Below are 18,035 nucleotides of genomic sequence, written 5' to 3'. Positions count from 1 at the left end.
AACATGTTTTACTTAAGTATCTTAATCTGGATTGGAATATAATGTCTTTCCCCAGTCAAGATCAATCTGTCCATCTTTCTTTCTGCCTGCCTTTTCACCCTGTGCCCAAGCCTGGTGTTTCATGGTCTGAGCAGAGATAAGTACTTCATTTACAAAGTAAAAGGGGATGTGCAATTGTTCACCTTTTATTAACTGGGTTGTCACTTACAGCACTCACTGATGATGTGGGAAGATGAGTTTGCCTAGGTTTTCTGCCTGTGTTGAAGGGACTGTTTGATTAGGAGAGAAGAGGGTGTTTCAGGGCCTTGTGTCTCCTGTGCATGTTTGAATTACCTTACTGCATGGACTAAACTAGATGGTCCTTCCTTCAGTTTGCATGATGACTTTGGCTTCTCAGACATTAAATTTGCCCCTAAATGAGATTTCTACTTCCTTTACCCCCAGGTTTTGGGATAGATGAATTGTGTGGCATATCATCCTCTCTTTCTAAAGAGCTCTGTGATCTTTTTGGTTATGTGTCTGGAAGCACATTTACTACATGGCTAAACTGTTGGTGCTTCCCATCCTGCAAGGACAGCACACTGAGTCCTGTGACAAGACCTCTCATGTGTGCTCAGACATGATGGAAGCAGTCTGCTTATCCTCATTTTCATGTGTGTCCCTTGAAACATGTATTTTGGTCACAAAGGAGGCATACTTCTCGTTCAGCACTAATAGGCAGGGTCAGGACCTACAGCCCATGCCTCTTCTTCAGACTGAGTGGATATCCTGGAGCAAGAGCCTTGTAACCACTGGGCTGCTGAGGAACTTGGATCTTTGTGGGCTGTGAACTGGAGACCCTGTGACAGGAAATTCCATTAACTCTGCTGTGGTCTGGTGGAGTGTAAGCAGTAGGAACAGTGAGATCCTAATCCACAACAACTGTTTGCTGAATGACTTGGGTATTTATTGGGTATTTCTTCACCAGAAATTCTTTGCTGAATTTCTTGGGTATTTTACTCCTCTTTGCCTTCTAGAGGAGGTCTCCTTGCCAAAGCTCATCCTCTTAGGACAAGCTGGAGCTCTAGGACAATTACAACACGGTTTCTGATAGACATCAAGTATATATACTGGAATAGCAATGTATAATAACTTATTCTCTGCCTTTGTCAAATATTGGAGGTAGTTTCTTTTCTGTGGTCGCCGCACTTCGAATAGTTATGATTGCATATTAGGGTTTGCAGGTTTGCATATTACTTCAAGCAACTGAGAGCATTGAATGAAAAACAAAGGGAAATCTGTGCTACCTGCAGGTATTTGTAACCTCTGTTGTTGAATTGAATTCTGACTCTGTGGGGAAGAAGGTTAATGAAATGGATGGCAGTAGCCTCAGGCACACATCTGGAGCATGTTGCTGTGTTATGTCTCTCATATTTCGGAGAAAATCCAGCTTCAAAGTGCAGTGTTGCACTATCTTAAGGACTGCTGAGTGTCCTGGGATCTTGCAGCAGATCATAGAATGTGGGCATCTTTTTTCTAATGCTCAAGTTGTTCCTGGCTTGAATACCCTCAGAATGAATGTGTGTGTGGACAGTGACTCATGAATAATGCTAAGGGTACAGCAATGTCCAGGCAGAAATTTTTTGCCCTTTTGCTGCAGCACAGCAAAAGCTGGTATAATCTAGCATGATTCCTTACATGCTTGCACTGTTCTGTGACCAGCATTTGTCACTTGGTTGCCTTTTTTTTTTAACCTCTATTCCCTAAAATCCTGTAATTTAGAGTGACTTTAAGTGGTGGCAGTCACCCATGTCAGATTCCTGTGATTTTGCACATTTAAGGATGCTAAAGCAGCAAGGTCCATCTCACAGTAGATAGGATTCATCTAACTACTTATCCTGCTTGAACCTGCTTATCCCTTCCCTGAAAGGAAAAACTGATCAAAAAGTGTACCCTGCCTGAATAAATCCATCTGCTGTTACTAGTGCACAACAAAGAGACAGGCTGCTGTTTATACCTCTCAGAAGTTGTGATGTGGAGTGGCATCAAAATGCACAGAAGTATTTTCCACCTGAGTCCCTGGGGAAGTGTGGATGCTGTCCTTATGCATTTAAACTGAGCCTTTTTTCTGCTGCTTCCCAAGCCTTTCAGTTAAAAATAATGCTGATCCTGCTCTTCTACTCAGCCCCAGCGAGGCCACATCTGGAGCGCTGTGCCCAGTTCTGGGCTGCTCAGCAAAAGAGTCATGGAGCTCCTGGAGCAGCTCAAGCAGAGGGTGGCAAGGATGATTAAGGGACTGGAGCACCTCTCTTATGATGATGGGCTGAGAGAGCCAGGCCTGTTGTTGATTCAGCATCATCTGTGTGCTGTGGACGTGCACAGACATCATTCTGTGTCTCAGTTACTGCCTACCACTTCATACAGGCAGAGTTTGCTTGCCTTCTGTGCACTGATCTCTGGCAGTTACTGACCTGTGGTAAAACTTTTTGTGCTCATCAGCTGAAGTGTTGCAATCTGCTGCATCTAAAATTTAGGCTTATTCTCTAATATATTCTTCTAAGTTCCCTCTGTAGTGAATGAAGGAAAAGAGGCATTTCCCATTATTAATATGAGATGGAAGAGACATAACTACACAATATATTTTCTTCAGTGACAGGTTGGGAATAGGACGCTCCTACAGACAAACCAAGAAACCACAGTACTTTCAGTGGGGAGTGAGTCAGTGCTTCTTTGCTGCTACACTGGCTGAAGGAGAAACGTGTTAAAGCTGAGGTGGGAATTAGGACTGGCAAAGGAGAGGGATGGAGGAGAATGATTAGAAAATTCTTCTTCTGTCTTCACTGGGGGAAAAAAAAAGGTATTATATTGTGTCAGTAACCATTACCTAGATGAGGTGAATCACCTCTAGGAGATAATTGTTCCCTCAGCAGTAGAGAGATGGTAGGTGCAATTAATTGCACTTTCATTGACACTGGTCTCTGAAAATAATGTCAGGTGTTTTGTCTGACTTCTGAGTCACTTCAGCTGCTTCAACAGTGAGTTTCACAGACAAACATGCCAAATCTTCATGTGATTTGGCACTTGGAACTATCCTTTTTTTCCCTCCTATTTTTTTCCCACCTTTGAAGACTCATTCTTTGAGTCTTGGCTTACAGAGCAAACTTGCTGTAAGATTGCATTCATCTCCTCAGCAGACCAGATCACCTGCATAGCTGAGCTGAAAAATTTAATAAAGGCAAGATGACTGCATCTAAAACATGCTTTGGAGGTGCACAAATTGTAATGCAGACAGCTGCTGAGGGTTCATTAGTTCAGCAAAGACTCTGGTTGGAGACTCTTTTGTATTGCAATGAAATCACTTGCACTTCATTGGAGTCAATGATTCATTATTTCTCACATCCTTGCTCCATGCAGATTTAAATAATCATCCTAGAATTAGCCAGGGGTACAGGGAAGAAACCAGCCTCAGCTACACCAGCCTCAGTGGAAGACTTGTTTACAGATGTCAGATTATTATTTAAAGCAATTGGCACACATTTTGACAAAATATATTTTTGCCTTACCTTGCCCTAAAGTCTAAATTTGGCAAACAGGTAGTCACACCAGACAATTCCAGGATGAGCACAGGTTTCCTGTTAGGAAACCTTCCTTGCCTAGTACTGTAACCTTTTTAAGAATCAGGAGGCTTCTAATGGAACTGGAGAACTTGGGCTGCTGTAGTCACCATAGTCAAGAGTATGAAAACTGAACAGGACATCTGGTCCTTAACAAACAGTGAAGGCTGTCAGAGCCAGGGCTTTAGCTCTGCAGCTTGCTGAGGGTAGGACTATATTATCATTTTGACTTCTTTTCTCTGTCCATTTAACTAAACAGTGGTGACAGTTTTCTGAGGGCTCCTGTATTTGTCAAGCTGGTGCTTCTTGGGACATTGCCTTCTCTCAGGCCTTTCAGAGAGGAACCTGCCTGAGAATATAAGATGTGGTATACAAACTGTAGCTCCTAGATGGTTTTCCCTGCTGAAAAAGGAGAACTTTTAGAGGTCTGCATACTTAAGCTAAATATCAAAGCCTTGATTAAAGTGGTGGTGGAGGAAGAGGAAGAAATTACAGGAGTGTCTAGAAGGTGAGAAAAAAAAATGCCTGTAGAGCTGATCCATAGATAGATTCTATTTGGATGTCCCTCTGAGGAGGGTAGGCAGTGGTACCAGGTAGGTGCCAGGCAGTGGTACAGACTGTTACCATCTTTGAGACAATCATGGCTACAATGGAAACCCAATTTCATGCATATCTTTGGCAAGTCCCCTGCTAAAAGCAGAGCAGCTGCTGCGGTGGGAGATTCATGGCTTGCATTGATTTGTTACTGCACCTTACATGGCTCCCTTCAGCAAGGCATGGAGATGTGCCTCATCTGTCTTTTACTTCAATGTAGATGATACACTTGCCTAGCATTGGGGACTTTTTTTTATCAGTACATGTATAATCTTCAGCAGCAGCAACAGCAGGTGAAGTGTGATCAGACCCTGTGTGCAGTCCAATACCATGTTAATATTTACATTAACCCTAGAATTATTACCCAGGTAAGAGTATTGCCTTTATTGCCATAATCCTATTGCTGCTTACCATTCTTAACACAGGGAGTTAACTCTTGTGGTATTATTCTACATATAAATCGAGTGCAGTTCTGAACTGTCCACTCACTGTAAAATGTGTGGCAATATGCTGAACGAATGCTGTGTGCATCTCTGTGTGCAGCCTTTTAAGGCTGGGAGGAAAGAAGCCCGCAGCAGTGGCGGCGGAACGAGCAGCTCTCGGTGCCATGAGCATCGCTTTACACTAGGCGTCTCCCTTGGCATATTTATTCAGCTGCCAGCTGCGCCTGCCATGCCCTCTGAGCGGAGTCAGCCGCAGCTGGGGACACCGACAGATCCGTACAACGGGGCTCTAAACCTGCTACAAGTATATAGAGTGGAGATAAATATTGCTCAAAAGACCCAGTCAGCACTTATTCTTTAGTCTGAGTTAATTGATGCTTAAAGCTCCTTCACATGACCAAGTCTCTGTTTTCCTTCATGGGTATTAAGACCCAACAGTGAATAGTTTAATTTCTTTCTGTCAACCCTACAGAGAAGAAAAGGACAACATGCACAAACCGAGGCTTGAAAGGTGGTGCTGCTGTAAGTTTTGCACTTGAAGCATGGTGTTAGTAGTGAAATTAATATTTTGTTACATGTTTGATCTCTGTGAGTTTAAGAAAGGCTCTTGCTTACTCACTGCTTACTGGTAGAAACTTACTTTGAAATAGAGTTTCAAAACAAAACATTGGTTCCTGGATGTCTTTTTATAATACACTTTCAGACTGGATGGCTGAAGGCACTGACTCAGTGTTAGGATGCTGCCAGGAGTTGGTTCCACATTTTTACCTGTGAAATTCCAGACAGACACGGGTCTACATGCCAGATGTGATGGATTTTCTTCACCTATAAACCTCACTTGTGTGTGCACAGTGACTCTGACCTACTGCACATGTGTGGATTCATGGTGTAATGTCTCAAGCAGGTCTAGATGTCCACTGGTTCCAGACAAGGAGCTGTTTTTTAAACTAGAGGACGGTGTGTGGTTGTTCCACAGTCACTGTTATGGCATAGAGTGCTTTGTCAGCAGGGAACAAATGAAAGTGAAAATTGTCACCTGCTGAAAAAGGGGTGACTCAGGAAAAAGGTGACTTTCTTGGCATATTTATATTTTTTCCAAGGTTTATCTACCATTTTTTTGGTGTAAGGCAAGTAAGACAGCTGACTATGGCAGCCATGAGAGGGCAGCTAATGGATGTGGAGTGTAAGTCAAGAGCAGAGCACTCCAGAAGGTAGACAAGGCAAAGCCTAAATGTCATGCCTGGCTGAAGAGATTGTATGTGATCAAAAAATGTGAGAAGTGAGGAGTGGCTCAGCCAACAGAAAACTCACACGGAAAGAAGGGTAAGGGAATACTGCAGTGGGGGAGTTGGAGTAGCTTTGTGGTGACCTTTGGGCTCTTGTCAAAAGGAATTTGTGAAGCCAAAAGTTGAGTGATAAGAGAGAGATCAGTGAGGTAATTCTGAGTTGCTCTCATCTGAGTTGGGGCCACTCTTGCCCACCAAACTGTTCATGGCTACCTTAACATACCCAGAATTCTTCCCATGCTGCTTTTTTTAAGCATTTTGTCTTGTTATTTCCAAAACCTGCTATAAGAGACATGGTTTATCCTCTCAACAGAAAAAAATACCTTGGTTCAGATGAAAATAATATTCTGTATTTCTGGAGAAGTTTTCATGGATATGGGAAAAAATGTAAGTATCTTCCCTCTTCTGTAGTGCACTGGCTACTCTTACTTCAGAGGTTGTACTTTTGTGTTTCTTCAATTTCAACAGAAATGGTATGGATGAGTCTCCTGGGATCCAGTTTTTAATTGGGCCAGTTTACAAGATAATCCCAGGCTTCCAACTGGTCGTAAGTTTAATTTATGTTGGTCTGTTTTGTGATGTCAAAATTAAAATGAAAATGTTGGACATGATATACAACTTCAGGCTTAATATAGTTTTCCTTGAAATGAACATGAATTTGTCTATGTGTCTAACATACCCACTCTGAGAAAACGTGCTTAGAGTTCTCTCAACTTGAGAATTGCTGCTGGGGAGAAACTGTAATAGGACTAATGAACAAAGTCTCTGTGGGACTGGGATATGTTTGGGTATCACCTTTTTGCAGCACAATGAAGCTTCTCGTGTCTCAGAGAGAAGAAGGAAGAGAAGAGATACTCCTCTACCCTATCAGCTCTTTATGACTTTGACAAAAGGAATTGCAATTGCTAAATCATATGCTTTTCTTGTGGTCAATGAGTTGACAAGAATATGTGAAAACAAGAAAGTAAACAAAAAGCTCAGAGGTTAAACTCCTATGTGATTTTTTTTCCTCTTGGATCTTGGCTGTTCCTTTTAGACATCTGATTTTGTAATCTTTGTACTTAATCCCAGATAGCTGCGGGTTTTAGATTGCAGAACTGGGCAAGTTTTGCTATGACTTTTGTTATCCCAAATACCTACACTGGAAGTTTAATGGCTGTCATTTTTGTGCACCTCTGTTTGTAACCAGAAATCAAAAGCAATAGTTCATCTTTTTGGTTGCAGGTGTTGTAAAATGCACGCACACTAGCCCAGTGCTGGGGTGGCAGTACAGACTTCTGGTATTAGCATTCACGGGCTGAAGCTTGTTGCAATCTGCTCCTGTATGCACCACAACCAAAGCATTTTGCTAAAAATACCTGTGCTGAGCTCTTAAATCTCTTAGAATGGTTCAGAACATACATCTGTAGACAGGAACCTCCTTACTAACCAGAACATGTGCAAGTCCTCTTGGTTGTCTAAGCTATGCATGTAGAGGTTTAAGATTAAGGGGACTTTTTATTTATTTCAAAGCTCTGTATGAGTGTAGCCGCAACACCCCCTCAAAAGCCATTATTTATTCCAAGCTAGGAGTTTAAGTTGTTTAGTAGTGGCTCTATGTATGATCTTTTTAACAGAATGTCTTACTATATTTTAAGATGCATGTCAGAGACAGGTGAAATGAATCACATTTAATGGATACCTCTAACTCGACTTTGGAAACAGTCAGTGTAAGCTCTCAGTGTAGAGACAATGAATTCATCAAATATGTATCTAAATCTTTCTGCTCATTCAGACTGCATTCACTTCATGGACAAGCAGGGGTTAACATGGGTCTGTTTGCAAGAATGTTTAAGCACATCCCTAATTCAACCTGACCCTCTCATGGCTAAGCACAATGAGCTGTATGTCTCATCAGATGTGTACTGCAGCAGGCAGTGCATTCTTGCAAACTGGCCCAGAGTACTCTCAGTTTAGAAATCTGTTTTGTTTTATTGGATGCTGGATATGGAAAGGGTCTCACTAATACCTATGGAGGGACAGTACTGATTCTAGCTAATAATCCACTGCTTACACATGGAATGGTCCTTGTACTTCCAGACGCTTTTCTGCATGATGCTGAAATTCAAGCTGGTGAGCTTTTTGCTTTATCAAAGACTATGGAATTCTTCAATACCTTATAAAGTGCCAGTCAGATCAAATGTCACAAACAGAAAAACTATGGCTAGCACAGCAGAGCCATCACCTTCACTAAGAAAACACCACCAACCTGAAATCTCTATTATTATTAGATCCTGCATCTGGATCTTTGGTGTAAGTGAACATGATGCAAGAGTGTGTTAACACTCCTTTGGCTACTGTAATAAAGAGACAAAAAAGGCATCTTGGATCTCCAATCTCAGTTTGCTGCCACTGCAGAGAAACATGAGGGAGCCCCAAAGGTAAATACAGGCAATAAAACTCACTAAGTTGACTGAAAGAATATCAGTTTAGTGTTGTGTAACAGCAAATGCCAGGAGACCAATCAGTTAAAATACAATGCACAAATACTTGCAGATCTGCATGTGGAAAGAGTTGTGTTCCCTGCACTTCTGGATACTAATTCAGCCTGTAGTACCATGTTAAATCAGGACTAAATACATTTAAATCACAAATGAAAATACTGGCTACAACCAAAACCATATCACAGGCTTAGGGACAATGGTTATTTTGTGATTAGGTAGGTGTATGTTTTGTTGATCAGAAAGGGGCATGAAAAGCAACAGAAAGTTATTTCTTCCTGTTTCCACTTCAAAGTCATTGATAGTTCTTACTGTTAAATGTTGGTGAAGACTAGAATGTTAATTTTAAAGTGTATAAATAATTTATTGAATAATAATATATGAAAATGAATTTTATATACTTCTCTATATGAATGACAGTCCATCATTGAAATTTATTAATCAGCACACTCCACTCAAATTTTTTGAGGAAGAGGAGGGAAGGAGGTTGAGAGGCGGTTTGGAAAAATGCAGTACAGTGGGCTGACTAAATCTTAATACTTGGTCTCTGAAAATACAGCTATCAGTGTAATTCAAATCATACTGATGAGATACATGACAGTTATATGCAGTCATAATAAAAACTGGAATACTTTCAATATTAATAGCAAAGCCTGTTTGAGAACAGTTTTAAAATAGGTACATACAATTTTATTAAGTATAAAAAGACACCGTGCAGAGCACAATACAATATATTTCATCTTCAGTTCTGGTAGTTCTCAAGCTCCACTATCTTAATTGATATTGTCACCAATGATCGCTGAATATAATTACCTCTCTGTATAAAATGAAGCTTCTCTAGATGAATTCATGCTGTTTGGTTTTAAACATACAGTAATTTCCTTTCAGTGGCTACTTACACTGATCAAACACTGTCAAGACTGTTGGCTAGCCTGCATTTGCTTTCTAACATATGCTATGATACTGCCATTTTACCCTGTTTTGCTTTGTCTCTCTCTGTTTGAGAATAGACCCTCCAATATATTAATTGTTTCTGACTTTGTTCCAAGTTCACAGCCAGAACACTGTTTCTGGCCATTTGTACATTCCATTCCTCACATTACTGAACTTTCACTGACATCATCAAGAGTTTCCAACATGCAATGACTGTATGGTTTTCCCCCAATCTCCCCCAAGTCTTTTCTAATGAAGCATAGAAGGCATGTAAAAATGATCATTTTTTTAGGATTTGAGGGTCCATTTTCTTATTTTCTTGAAAGCAGATGACATTTATAGCCTTCCAGCTTTGACTATCTTCTTTGGAAAAGCAGACATGTAAACTTAAGAACTTACAGATTTTGCTTGCACATTCCAATTCAGTTTAATTAAAAAAAAAAAAAAGTCAGAACTGTAATTTCAAATTGATTTAAATGATAATGTGTGAGTCTTAAAAGAAACAACTTACACTTCCTCCTCTCTAAAATATATTAACATTAGACTGAAAAATAAATTAAACAGTACAGAAGTGCAGAGATTATGCTATCACAGTAATATCTGCCAAACAAAGCTTGGTCTTTTGCTAACATTAGCTTACTACATTTGCAATACATGCTAAGCAAAGACCCTACTTCTCTAACAGGTACATTCAGACAATATATATTTTATTGAATAAATATATAATATATCCAGTTATAGATTTCTGAATAGTAACTATAATAGATACAAGCAATACCTACGTTTAAAAATACAGTTCTAGGCTTCCCTAACTTTACTACTAATAAAATTAAAGTTGACCTAAAACTTTCTCACTCTGTTGATGCATAATAAAATATATGGAAACACCAAGAGTAAAAAGCCAATTGCTTCTACAAATGGAATACTTTATAAATATAGTAAATTGCTATTTCCAGAGGGAAATCTGAAAATTATAAACAGGAAGTTAGATTTAAAACAGCTCTACCAGATATAGTACAAAGTGGCTATGAAGCGTGATGTTCAAGTTTGATGTCTGTGGCAAAATTTTGAACTGATGTTTTTCATTTCTGGAGATAACTGTAGAGAAAGATCCTGCTTTCAAAAGCAGTCAATCTTAACCTCCTTAAACAAAACTTTCAGTGTCTAGAGAAAGCCAACTAGAAATTTGTCAGAGTAAGGAGTGCAAGATGAGATCAAACAGAATTATTTGGAAGCCCTGGACTTCGCTGTTTCATAGGGTTTATCAATCATGCTCTTCTCATTAGGAACAGAGTCACAGAAGTAAAAGGTATCTGTGACCACTGTGTCCTGAAAAGCCTTACCATGATGGTGCCCTCCCTACAACTCACTTTAGTCTGGTACTGTACATTCTCCAGATGAATTCTGTTTCATGTTCCTGTAGTTGTTTTCTTTTGCTGGAATCTTGGAGTACAGCTCTGGTTGACTGATTACTGAACTCTTGATTGAGGCTTCTTCTTTCTCGAGAACAACCTAGAAATAAAGAAACACACTGCTCAGAGCAAGCAGAAAGAATTGAGGAACTAAGCTGGTGGCTGTCTCTGCTTGCCATTTTTCCCTTTCAATTTAAAATCAGCAAAAATTCCTTACTTGCTTATGTAATGATTTAGGCAACTGAAAAAAATTAAAAACTTCACGTGTATGTCTGTCTCCTGCAATGGCCTTGGTTTACTTAGAAACCCCAAACCTTCTTCATGAAATACTACTGTTTATACCTCTTGTCTGAGTTGAGGCCCTGAGCTGGGATTCAAACCCTTCTCAGGGCCCTTGTTTGCCCCAACAAATCTGGAATACTTGTGGGTCACAGGACAGGGTGTTTACAAGGTGGTGTTTTCCCCTGAATACCAACAGAGGTCAGTGTCAACACTGACAAGGATGAAACCATCACTAGGAGCTTCAGATTTTGACCATTTGGGGACTTTCTGAGTCACTTATTGACTCTTTTAGTACATGTATACTGTTTTGGGAACAAAGATGAGGGTTGGGATTTAAGTCATTGGGACATGCTTCCTACTTGATTTTATTTAGGCAAATGGAGCATATCTATAAATGTATTCCTAGCACAAACTCTCACTGATTTCAGAAAAACTGCACAGACAGAGAATCTCTGAATCTCACACACCACTGGGAGACTTGCAAGCCTCTTGGAAGTTATTGTGATATTGAATGTCAGTTAAGAGTGAATGAAATACTTTTGGATACCAAACTGTATCCAAAAGCAAGCACTTAGAGGTGCCCTGCAGAGTAACCAGAATGAAGTATGAGTTCTCTGTGTCAAGGAAGAGGCTTGGGAGACTTTTCTTCACCTACCACCAGCAAATCTTGAGGTTTCACTGTAGAGTGGTAACAGATTAGTCGAAAATTCTTTAAACTGTCTAAACCTGGTGGCATATTCTTATTTGTCATAAATGCTCTGGTTGTTAATATAAAACATTGCCAGGACTTCTTTCACTTACAGATAAGCCAGAAGTGCAAAATGGCTTTTGATCTCAAGGTTATTAGTTGCAAACTGGCTTCAGAATTTTGTAGTGCCTTTAACCTGTTTTCAAAATGCATCTTTACTGGGAAAAACCATGTGGAAATGTACCAAAGAATGAGCTCTGCTCATCCTAATTGCAGTATGTGCTGGCTGGGCCCCCAAGGATACCTCCAGGCTCCTGACTGCCCCCCTTGGGGCTCCCACCATCCTGTCCACAGCAAAGTGCCTCATGTCAGCCACTAGAGCTGCCATTTCCTGCCCCAGCAATGCCCAGCAGGGCCAGTCTCCATCTCCCCATAGCCCTGCCCAGCCAGGGGGTGCCACTAAACTGGGCCCACTGTGGGCTCATGTCCCAGCCTGTGTCTATCCCCAGACAGGTGCCCAGGCCTGGGGCTGCCTTGCTCCTGTCTGAGATGGGCTCTGGCAGCAGACGCTGCCCTGACAGACCCCGGGAAGTGGCTGGCCCAGGGCGGGTGCTGCCAGTGGACTTTAGGGAAGAACAATGAATCCTCTCACCTACGACATATGGTTTTGCTGTGTAGTTTGCTGCTGCTGCTGCTGCTGAATGAGCAGTTGCTGCTGTTGCCGGCGCCGGGCTGTTCTCAGCTTTTCGAAGCGAGCCTCCATCTCCTCCAGCACCTTGGGCGTGTAGCGCACCACCAGCTTCACGCTGTCCTTGGCCGCCTTCAGCAGCTCCACCGCCTTCTCGTGGTGCTCTCCTTCCACACTCTGGGAGAAGAGATTTAATAGTGAAAATGGTGCTTGGATCCACAGCTGTGTCTTTTTCATATGGAAAGCATGGCAGAGTTTTATGTAGTTTCCACACCTTACATTTTTTAAGGGACCACTAAAAAGAAAGCATTAATTAAGACTTATGCACTGCTGGGCATGTGTTCATTTTCAAGCCCTGATTTCTATGCTGTTGTTGCTTGGAACAGTAAATTTCCAAAACAGGGAGGTGACTCAGCTGTTAAATAGAGTATTCAGTTTCTACCATTAAGTGGACTGACTGGAGTCATAAGCCTTTTAGGCTTGTGCATTGTTACACACCTTAAGAAAAAGGGAAAATTTTTCGAATGGTGCATGATTGTCCACATGTTGTAGGACATAATCCAAAACCAAAAGTAACTCTGCACAGAAAAAAACCCAACTGCCTGAACATCTGTGACCTTCACATGGGTTTCAGATAATCTAAAAATAAATAATTTTCTTCCCATTTAAAATAAACCAAAGTTTTACTACCTGCTGTGTTTTAAAACTCTTATGTATTTTGGAAATATAAGTCTTGAGAGAAAGTATACAAAATTTGGCATTGTTTTATATTTTCTTTTTTTGCTTGTAAATCATGGTCAGAATGGCATGGCATGGACATTCAGAGGAAATGAGAGGATGTTCAGTGGTGTCATTTTGGTTTTGCTGTGCAACAGCATGAACTTTGAACAGGCTATGAATAAACACTGTAACCTCCCAAGCTACATGCAGTAGAGTAGTAGCTACATTTTGTTTACTTTCAAAATGCTGGATGGTTCTTATTAACACCAATAAGAAATTGTGATTGTTTTGTAGGGGAATAATAAGATGGGGTGTTTTAATACTTCATTCAACAGCCTATCAAACTGAATTGAATTCATGCTTGTTTGTTTTCTTTCCTGGTTGTCCCCAGCCTTGTTCTTCCTGTTTAGACAGTAACTTTTAATTAGAAATGAAGGGTTTGATTTTGTGCTATCCAGGTCAATGGAAAACTCCCATTGATCTGAATAGTAACGATGCAGAATTAAGCCTAATGCTCTGAGCCATAAGCAAAGAGGGGACAAAAACAACGGCAAACACAGCGCTGCTAAATACAAATCCTGCTCCCTGAACACACCTCACTCAGATCTTGACAACCACAGTTTTCAGCTTTTATTAATATGATAGTTAAACTTGCCCTTAATGTCTTTATTGCTGCTTGCACTCCAGTTTTCAAGGTATTACAAAAACTGCTTAATTTACCTGCTTAACAACAGCTGCAGAAGTGAAATAGAGCAGGAAAAGGAAAGGGCAAAGGGAGTTGTTTTGCTGTTGGAATGCTTCTGCCTCTGCAAAACTCTAAGGCTGGGCTGGCAAAGGACTCCTGCTGGTATCAGTCATTCCTCTGCAAGGTACTTTGATGACTGGATTATGTTGGTGGGGGACACTGTAAGGATCTGACACACTCATGTTACTTTAAAACTGCCCACCTAATTGGTAAAATTATTTTTGAAAGTATATATTTACTTAACATATAATTTTTTATTACATATACTTATATACACTTATTCCTTTTTTCCATTATTGCACTGGCAGATTACATCAAAGAGAAGGATTAAAAAACATTAAAGAGACAAGAACAGCTGAAAGAACTGCAGATATTTTGGGGGCAAATACCAACCATTACTCTATCCTGGTTCACAGACTTGCCATAAATCTAAAAGAAAAAAATTCACTTTCCTGAAGACAAAAAAGAAACATCTGCTAGCCCACAAGTTGGGAGACTAAGAAGAATATTCCTTTTAGGTATCCCTACAGAAACACTTGGCTGACAAATTAGTCATTATAAATCTATTTTGCATCCTTTCTGTATCTGACTCACACAAGGTATCTGACAAATGCAGAATCTTTGCCAGATATCAACAGGCACCAGCAAGTGTTTTTGTTGAGCCATCTGTAGGGCTTACTGCTTTCAATTTCCTTTATTTTTAGGGGGTGTGGGACAAAAGTATGTAACAAAATCCCCAGCATAATGAGAAAACACTGTTTTTTAACATGCAGTGAAACAGCTCAAGGAACACTCTTCCCAGTCATGCTGGGATAACAAATCTGGATTCTGAACACACAGCTCTAATTTTATGTTCCTAATTATGAAGTTGGCTAACCATCAGTGATTGAGCACAAACAAGTTACAGATATTTCATTTCATGTCCCACCACTGAAATGTCTGTTCTATTGTACATACTGTACATTATTTGCTTTTCTCCAGCTAAATCAAGAGAACCACAGAGTGAATAAGTCCCAGTGAACAATGCTAAATTTAGAATTTTTTTTTTCTCCTGTCTCAAGCTTGTTTGCAACAAATAATCACCTCTATAATTTTTGTCTTTTTACAGATTACATTGTGTGGGATTACTTAGGCCAAGACTGGTTTATGAACAGTTGCTCACTACTGTGAAGGTGGTGAGGTCCTAGAACAGGTTGCCAGAGAACTTGAAGATGTCCCATCCCTGGAAGTTCAAAGTCAGGTTGGACGGGGTTCTGAGCAGCCTGCTCTACTGGAAGGTGTTCCCACCCCTGGTAGGGGGCTTGGAATGAGAGCTTTGTTAAGGTCCCTTTCAACCCAAACCATGCTATGATTCTGTGATTGTTTCAAGTATGCAACTTGAATTCAGACTTTGAATTCTGTTGTTTACATTCCAAATACAAAAATACTTCTTTTGCCTTTCTAAAGCAACTTTCTCTTTTGTCCACAAGCAATTGGGAATTTTGTACTGTGTTTTTTTCTGCATTACCTAAACAGATATTCTGGAGCACATGCATCAAATTTTTGACTGGAGAATCATAAAACAGAGGTGACAAGAGGGTCAAATTCAATATATCTTGACATCTGAATGTTCACCAATTTCCTTTTTGGTCTTTGTCTAGACACTGTAGACAGTAAAAGGATTTTTGAAGAACCATCTATCAATTAGTAAATTGAAACTATTTTCACCTTTTTAATCACTTGTTGAAAGAAACAACAAAAAAATTCTCTGATCAGCTTTAAATCAGTGTGAAGTTCAGGGAACCAACTTCCTTAAGTATTCCGTTTAGTTATTTTTCTTGGAGACTAAACAATCTTTTCAGTGAGTTTTTCTTTCCTTTCTTATTGCAATTTGATACAAGCAAGTTTTCAAAACTAGTATTTCTCTTTTGAGACCATGATAATTGATAGAAGTGGTAAAAAGTCTGTCTGAAGTATTACCCTAATATTTTGTTACAACAGAAAGGGAATAGCTAGTGTTGAGAGAAATAGATGAAAACACAGAAGCATTTTTATTGCTTTTTGCCTTGCAACAAGGAAGAAATTTAAGTTTTAAAGTCTTAGATTTCTGACCGGACTCAGAAACTGCTACTCTGTGCCTTTGATGCATTTAAATACAAGGTCAGATGGAGCTTTGCATGGAAAAAGACTACATGTTCACAAAGGGAAGGGGAAGGTTATGTGAATGTTTATCCTAATCGTTTCAGTACTTTACACTCCTTTGTAAAAGAGCACACAAAGCAAAATGAAAGGCAGAATTTGACCTGTATCATGGTGTCAGAGCCTTATGTGTCCTGTAGTCCAACAGCCCTTTTTTTTTATCTCCATGTTGACATTCACAGTGAAATTACTACAAAATACTCCACCTTGATTTAAATGAAAAATGACCATGGAAAAAATGTATCTTTTTACCAAGCATACATGCTCCCTGTATGGGAACATTTGTACTGCTGATTTCTCTGACAAAGATATCACAGCTGGATGAATATCACTAAAAGAAATCTAGAATGCACCTTCCATTGCAAATCAGCACCAAATGTGCTTACCAAATTTCTTTCAATTTTATGTGTTCAAAGCCTTTGAAAGTCTCAAGACTATAGAAGTGCCACTGTGTTATCACTGTGCTTGGAAAGGGCTGAGTGCATTGAAGGCTACAAAATGAAAGAACGACACTGTTATTAAGCTTTTATTGCAAGAGGAATTTACAGAATTATCAATTATCATTAAGGACATAGGTTCCTTGTAAATTAGGCAGGTGGTGTGGATTTGAAATGAAGCTCTTCAAGCACTCTCCATTACAACAGAAATTATAATGGCACGAAATTGTTGGTGGAGCTCTGCCTCACTGCACCACAAGCGCACACTGCAGGTCTCTCACAGAATTAATTATTTTTGTTTCGTGTGGCTGCATTTTAAATCATGATGTTAGAACAGCTGTGAAAAATGAAAATCCAGATGAAGCTCTATCAAATTTCCACATACCACTCCATTAACTGAAAGCAGCTGGTCCCCTCGCTTGAGCCCACCATGCCTTTCAGCCACTCCTCCAGGAATGATGCGAGAAATATAAATAGGTGAATTTTGTTCCTTTCCTCCCATGACATTAAAGCCCAGGCCTTCCTCAGTCTTTGGCAGCTCCACCACTCGTGGGTGTGAATGGCCTTCACTTGCAGCAAACGCAGCAACTGTTGCCTGGAAAAAAAATTATTGATTTGGCTATTTAAGGGTAACAGTGATAGACACTTCGTTGTTCATTTGCAGGAAGAATTCCTTCCTGTGGAAACATTTCAGGATCTTACTCTGACATTTTCTGATTATCTGAAAATATTTTAAAAACTAAGTTCTATGGCAATGTTTTTGAAATAAAGGAATAAATGGAGGAACAAAGAGTTAGGTGATTTGTCAGAGATAATAGAGAAAGTTACCAGCAGAGCAGAAGCAGGCACCAGGAAGCCTTATACTGTGGTGGCGCACCCTTATGATCATTAGTGCATTTCTTCTTTGCCTTTTCACAGGGAGAAAATTTATTCCTGTGGGATAATTTAATGGAATCTAATGTGTTCCTAGCTGAAATTAAGTGGATAAACTAATTTTTTGACTCTGCTTTGCTTTCAGAGTTATGGAATTATTTATTTTAAATCCTCAAATTATATCCTTAAATTAAAAGTTTAATTTATAATCTTTGTGAAGTCTTGCAAACTAGTAACCTCTGGAACAGGAATAGGAGGTTTTATTATATAATTCAATCAAAACTTTTATGGAAAAATTAAATCTTAAGACAACAACAGATGCAGAAATCAATCAGAAAAATCTAGATTGTTTAACTTATTCCAGGGGAAAAAAAAGAGAAGTAACATACTGTAAAGCTTGCATCCAGGAAAATTATACATTTCTACTTGATTTTTCACTACAAGCATTTTCTTACTTATTGGTCTTAATAAATCATTAAATAAACATTAAGAGAATATTTTATAGTTTTTAAAATGCATTTGTAGGTCAAACTGCTTGAACAATTTTGCATCACACTAATATTTTCGAGCATCCTATAATGCTTATGCTTAATCGAAGCTAGTGGATGATGTGATATAATGGATCATTCCCAATTACATGTTTTTGCACATGCAGAACTTGTCATCATGCATACATATTATGT

The 18,035-nt window shown here is 39.6% G+C and overlaps 1 protein-coding gene across 1 annotated transcript in view; it reads right to left on the bottom strand.

Moving 5' to 3' along the window:
- Positions 1 to 8,739: 8,739 nt before the first annotated feature.
- The window catches only part of LIN7A (lin-7 homolog A, crumbs cell polarity complex component), a 46,181-nt gene continuing 36,885 nt past the window's right edge, over positions 8,740 to 18,035 (bottom strand). Inside the window, exons 4-6 of the mRNA XM_059846856.1 lie at positions 16,865 to 17,074; positions 12,364 to 12,576; positions 8,740 to 10,841 (exon numbers count right to left, since the gene is read on the bottom strand). Of these exons, the coding sequence (XP_059702839.1) occupies positions 12,364 to 12,576; positions 16,865 to 17,074 (423 nt within the window). The 3' untranslated portion in view covers positions 8,740 to 10,841. The remainder of the gene's footprint in view (positions 10,842 to 12,363; positions 12,577 to 16,864; positions 17,075 to 18,035) is intronic.

The sequence above is a fragment of the Haemorhous mexicanus genome, chromosome 5 (assembly GCF_027477595.1).
Source record: "Haemorhous mexicanus isolate bHaeMex1 chromosome 5, bHaeMex1.pri, whole genome shotgun sequence".
NCBI classification, from domain to species: Eukaryota; Metazoa; Chordata; class Aves; order Passeriformes; family Fringillidae; genus Haemorhous; species Haemorhous mexicanus.
This window is presented reverse-complemented; position numbering and strand designations above follow the sequence as displayed.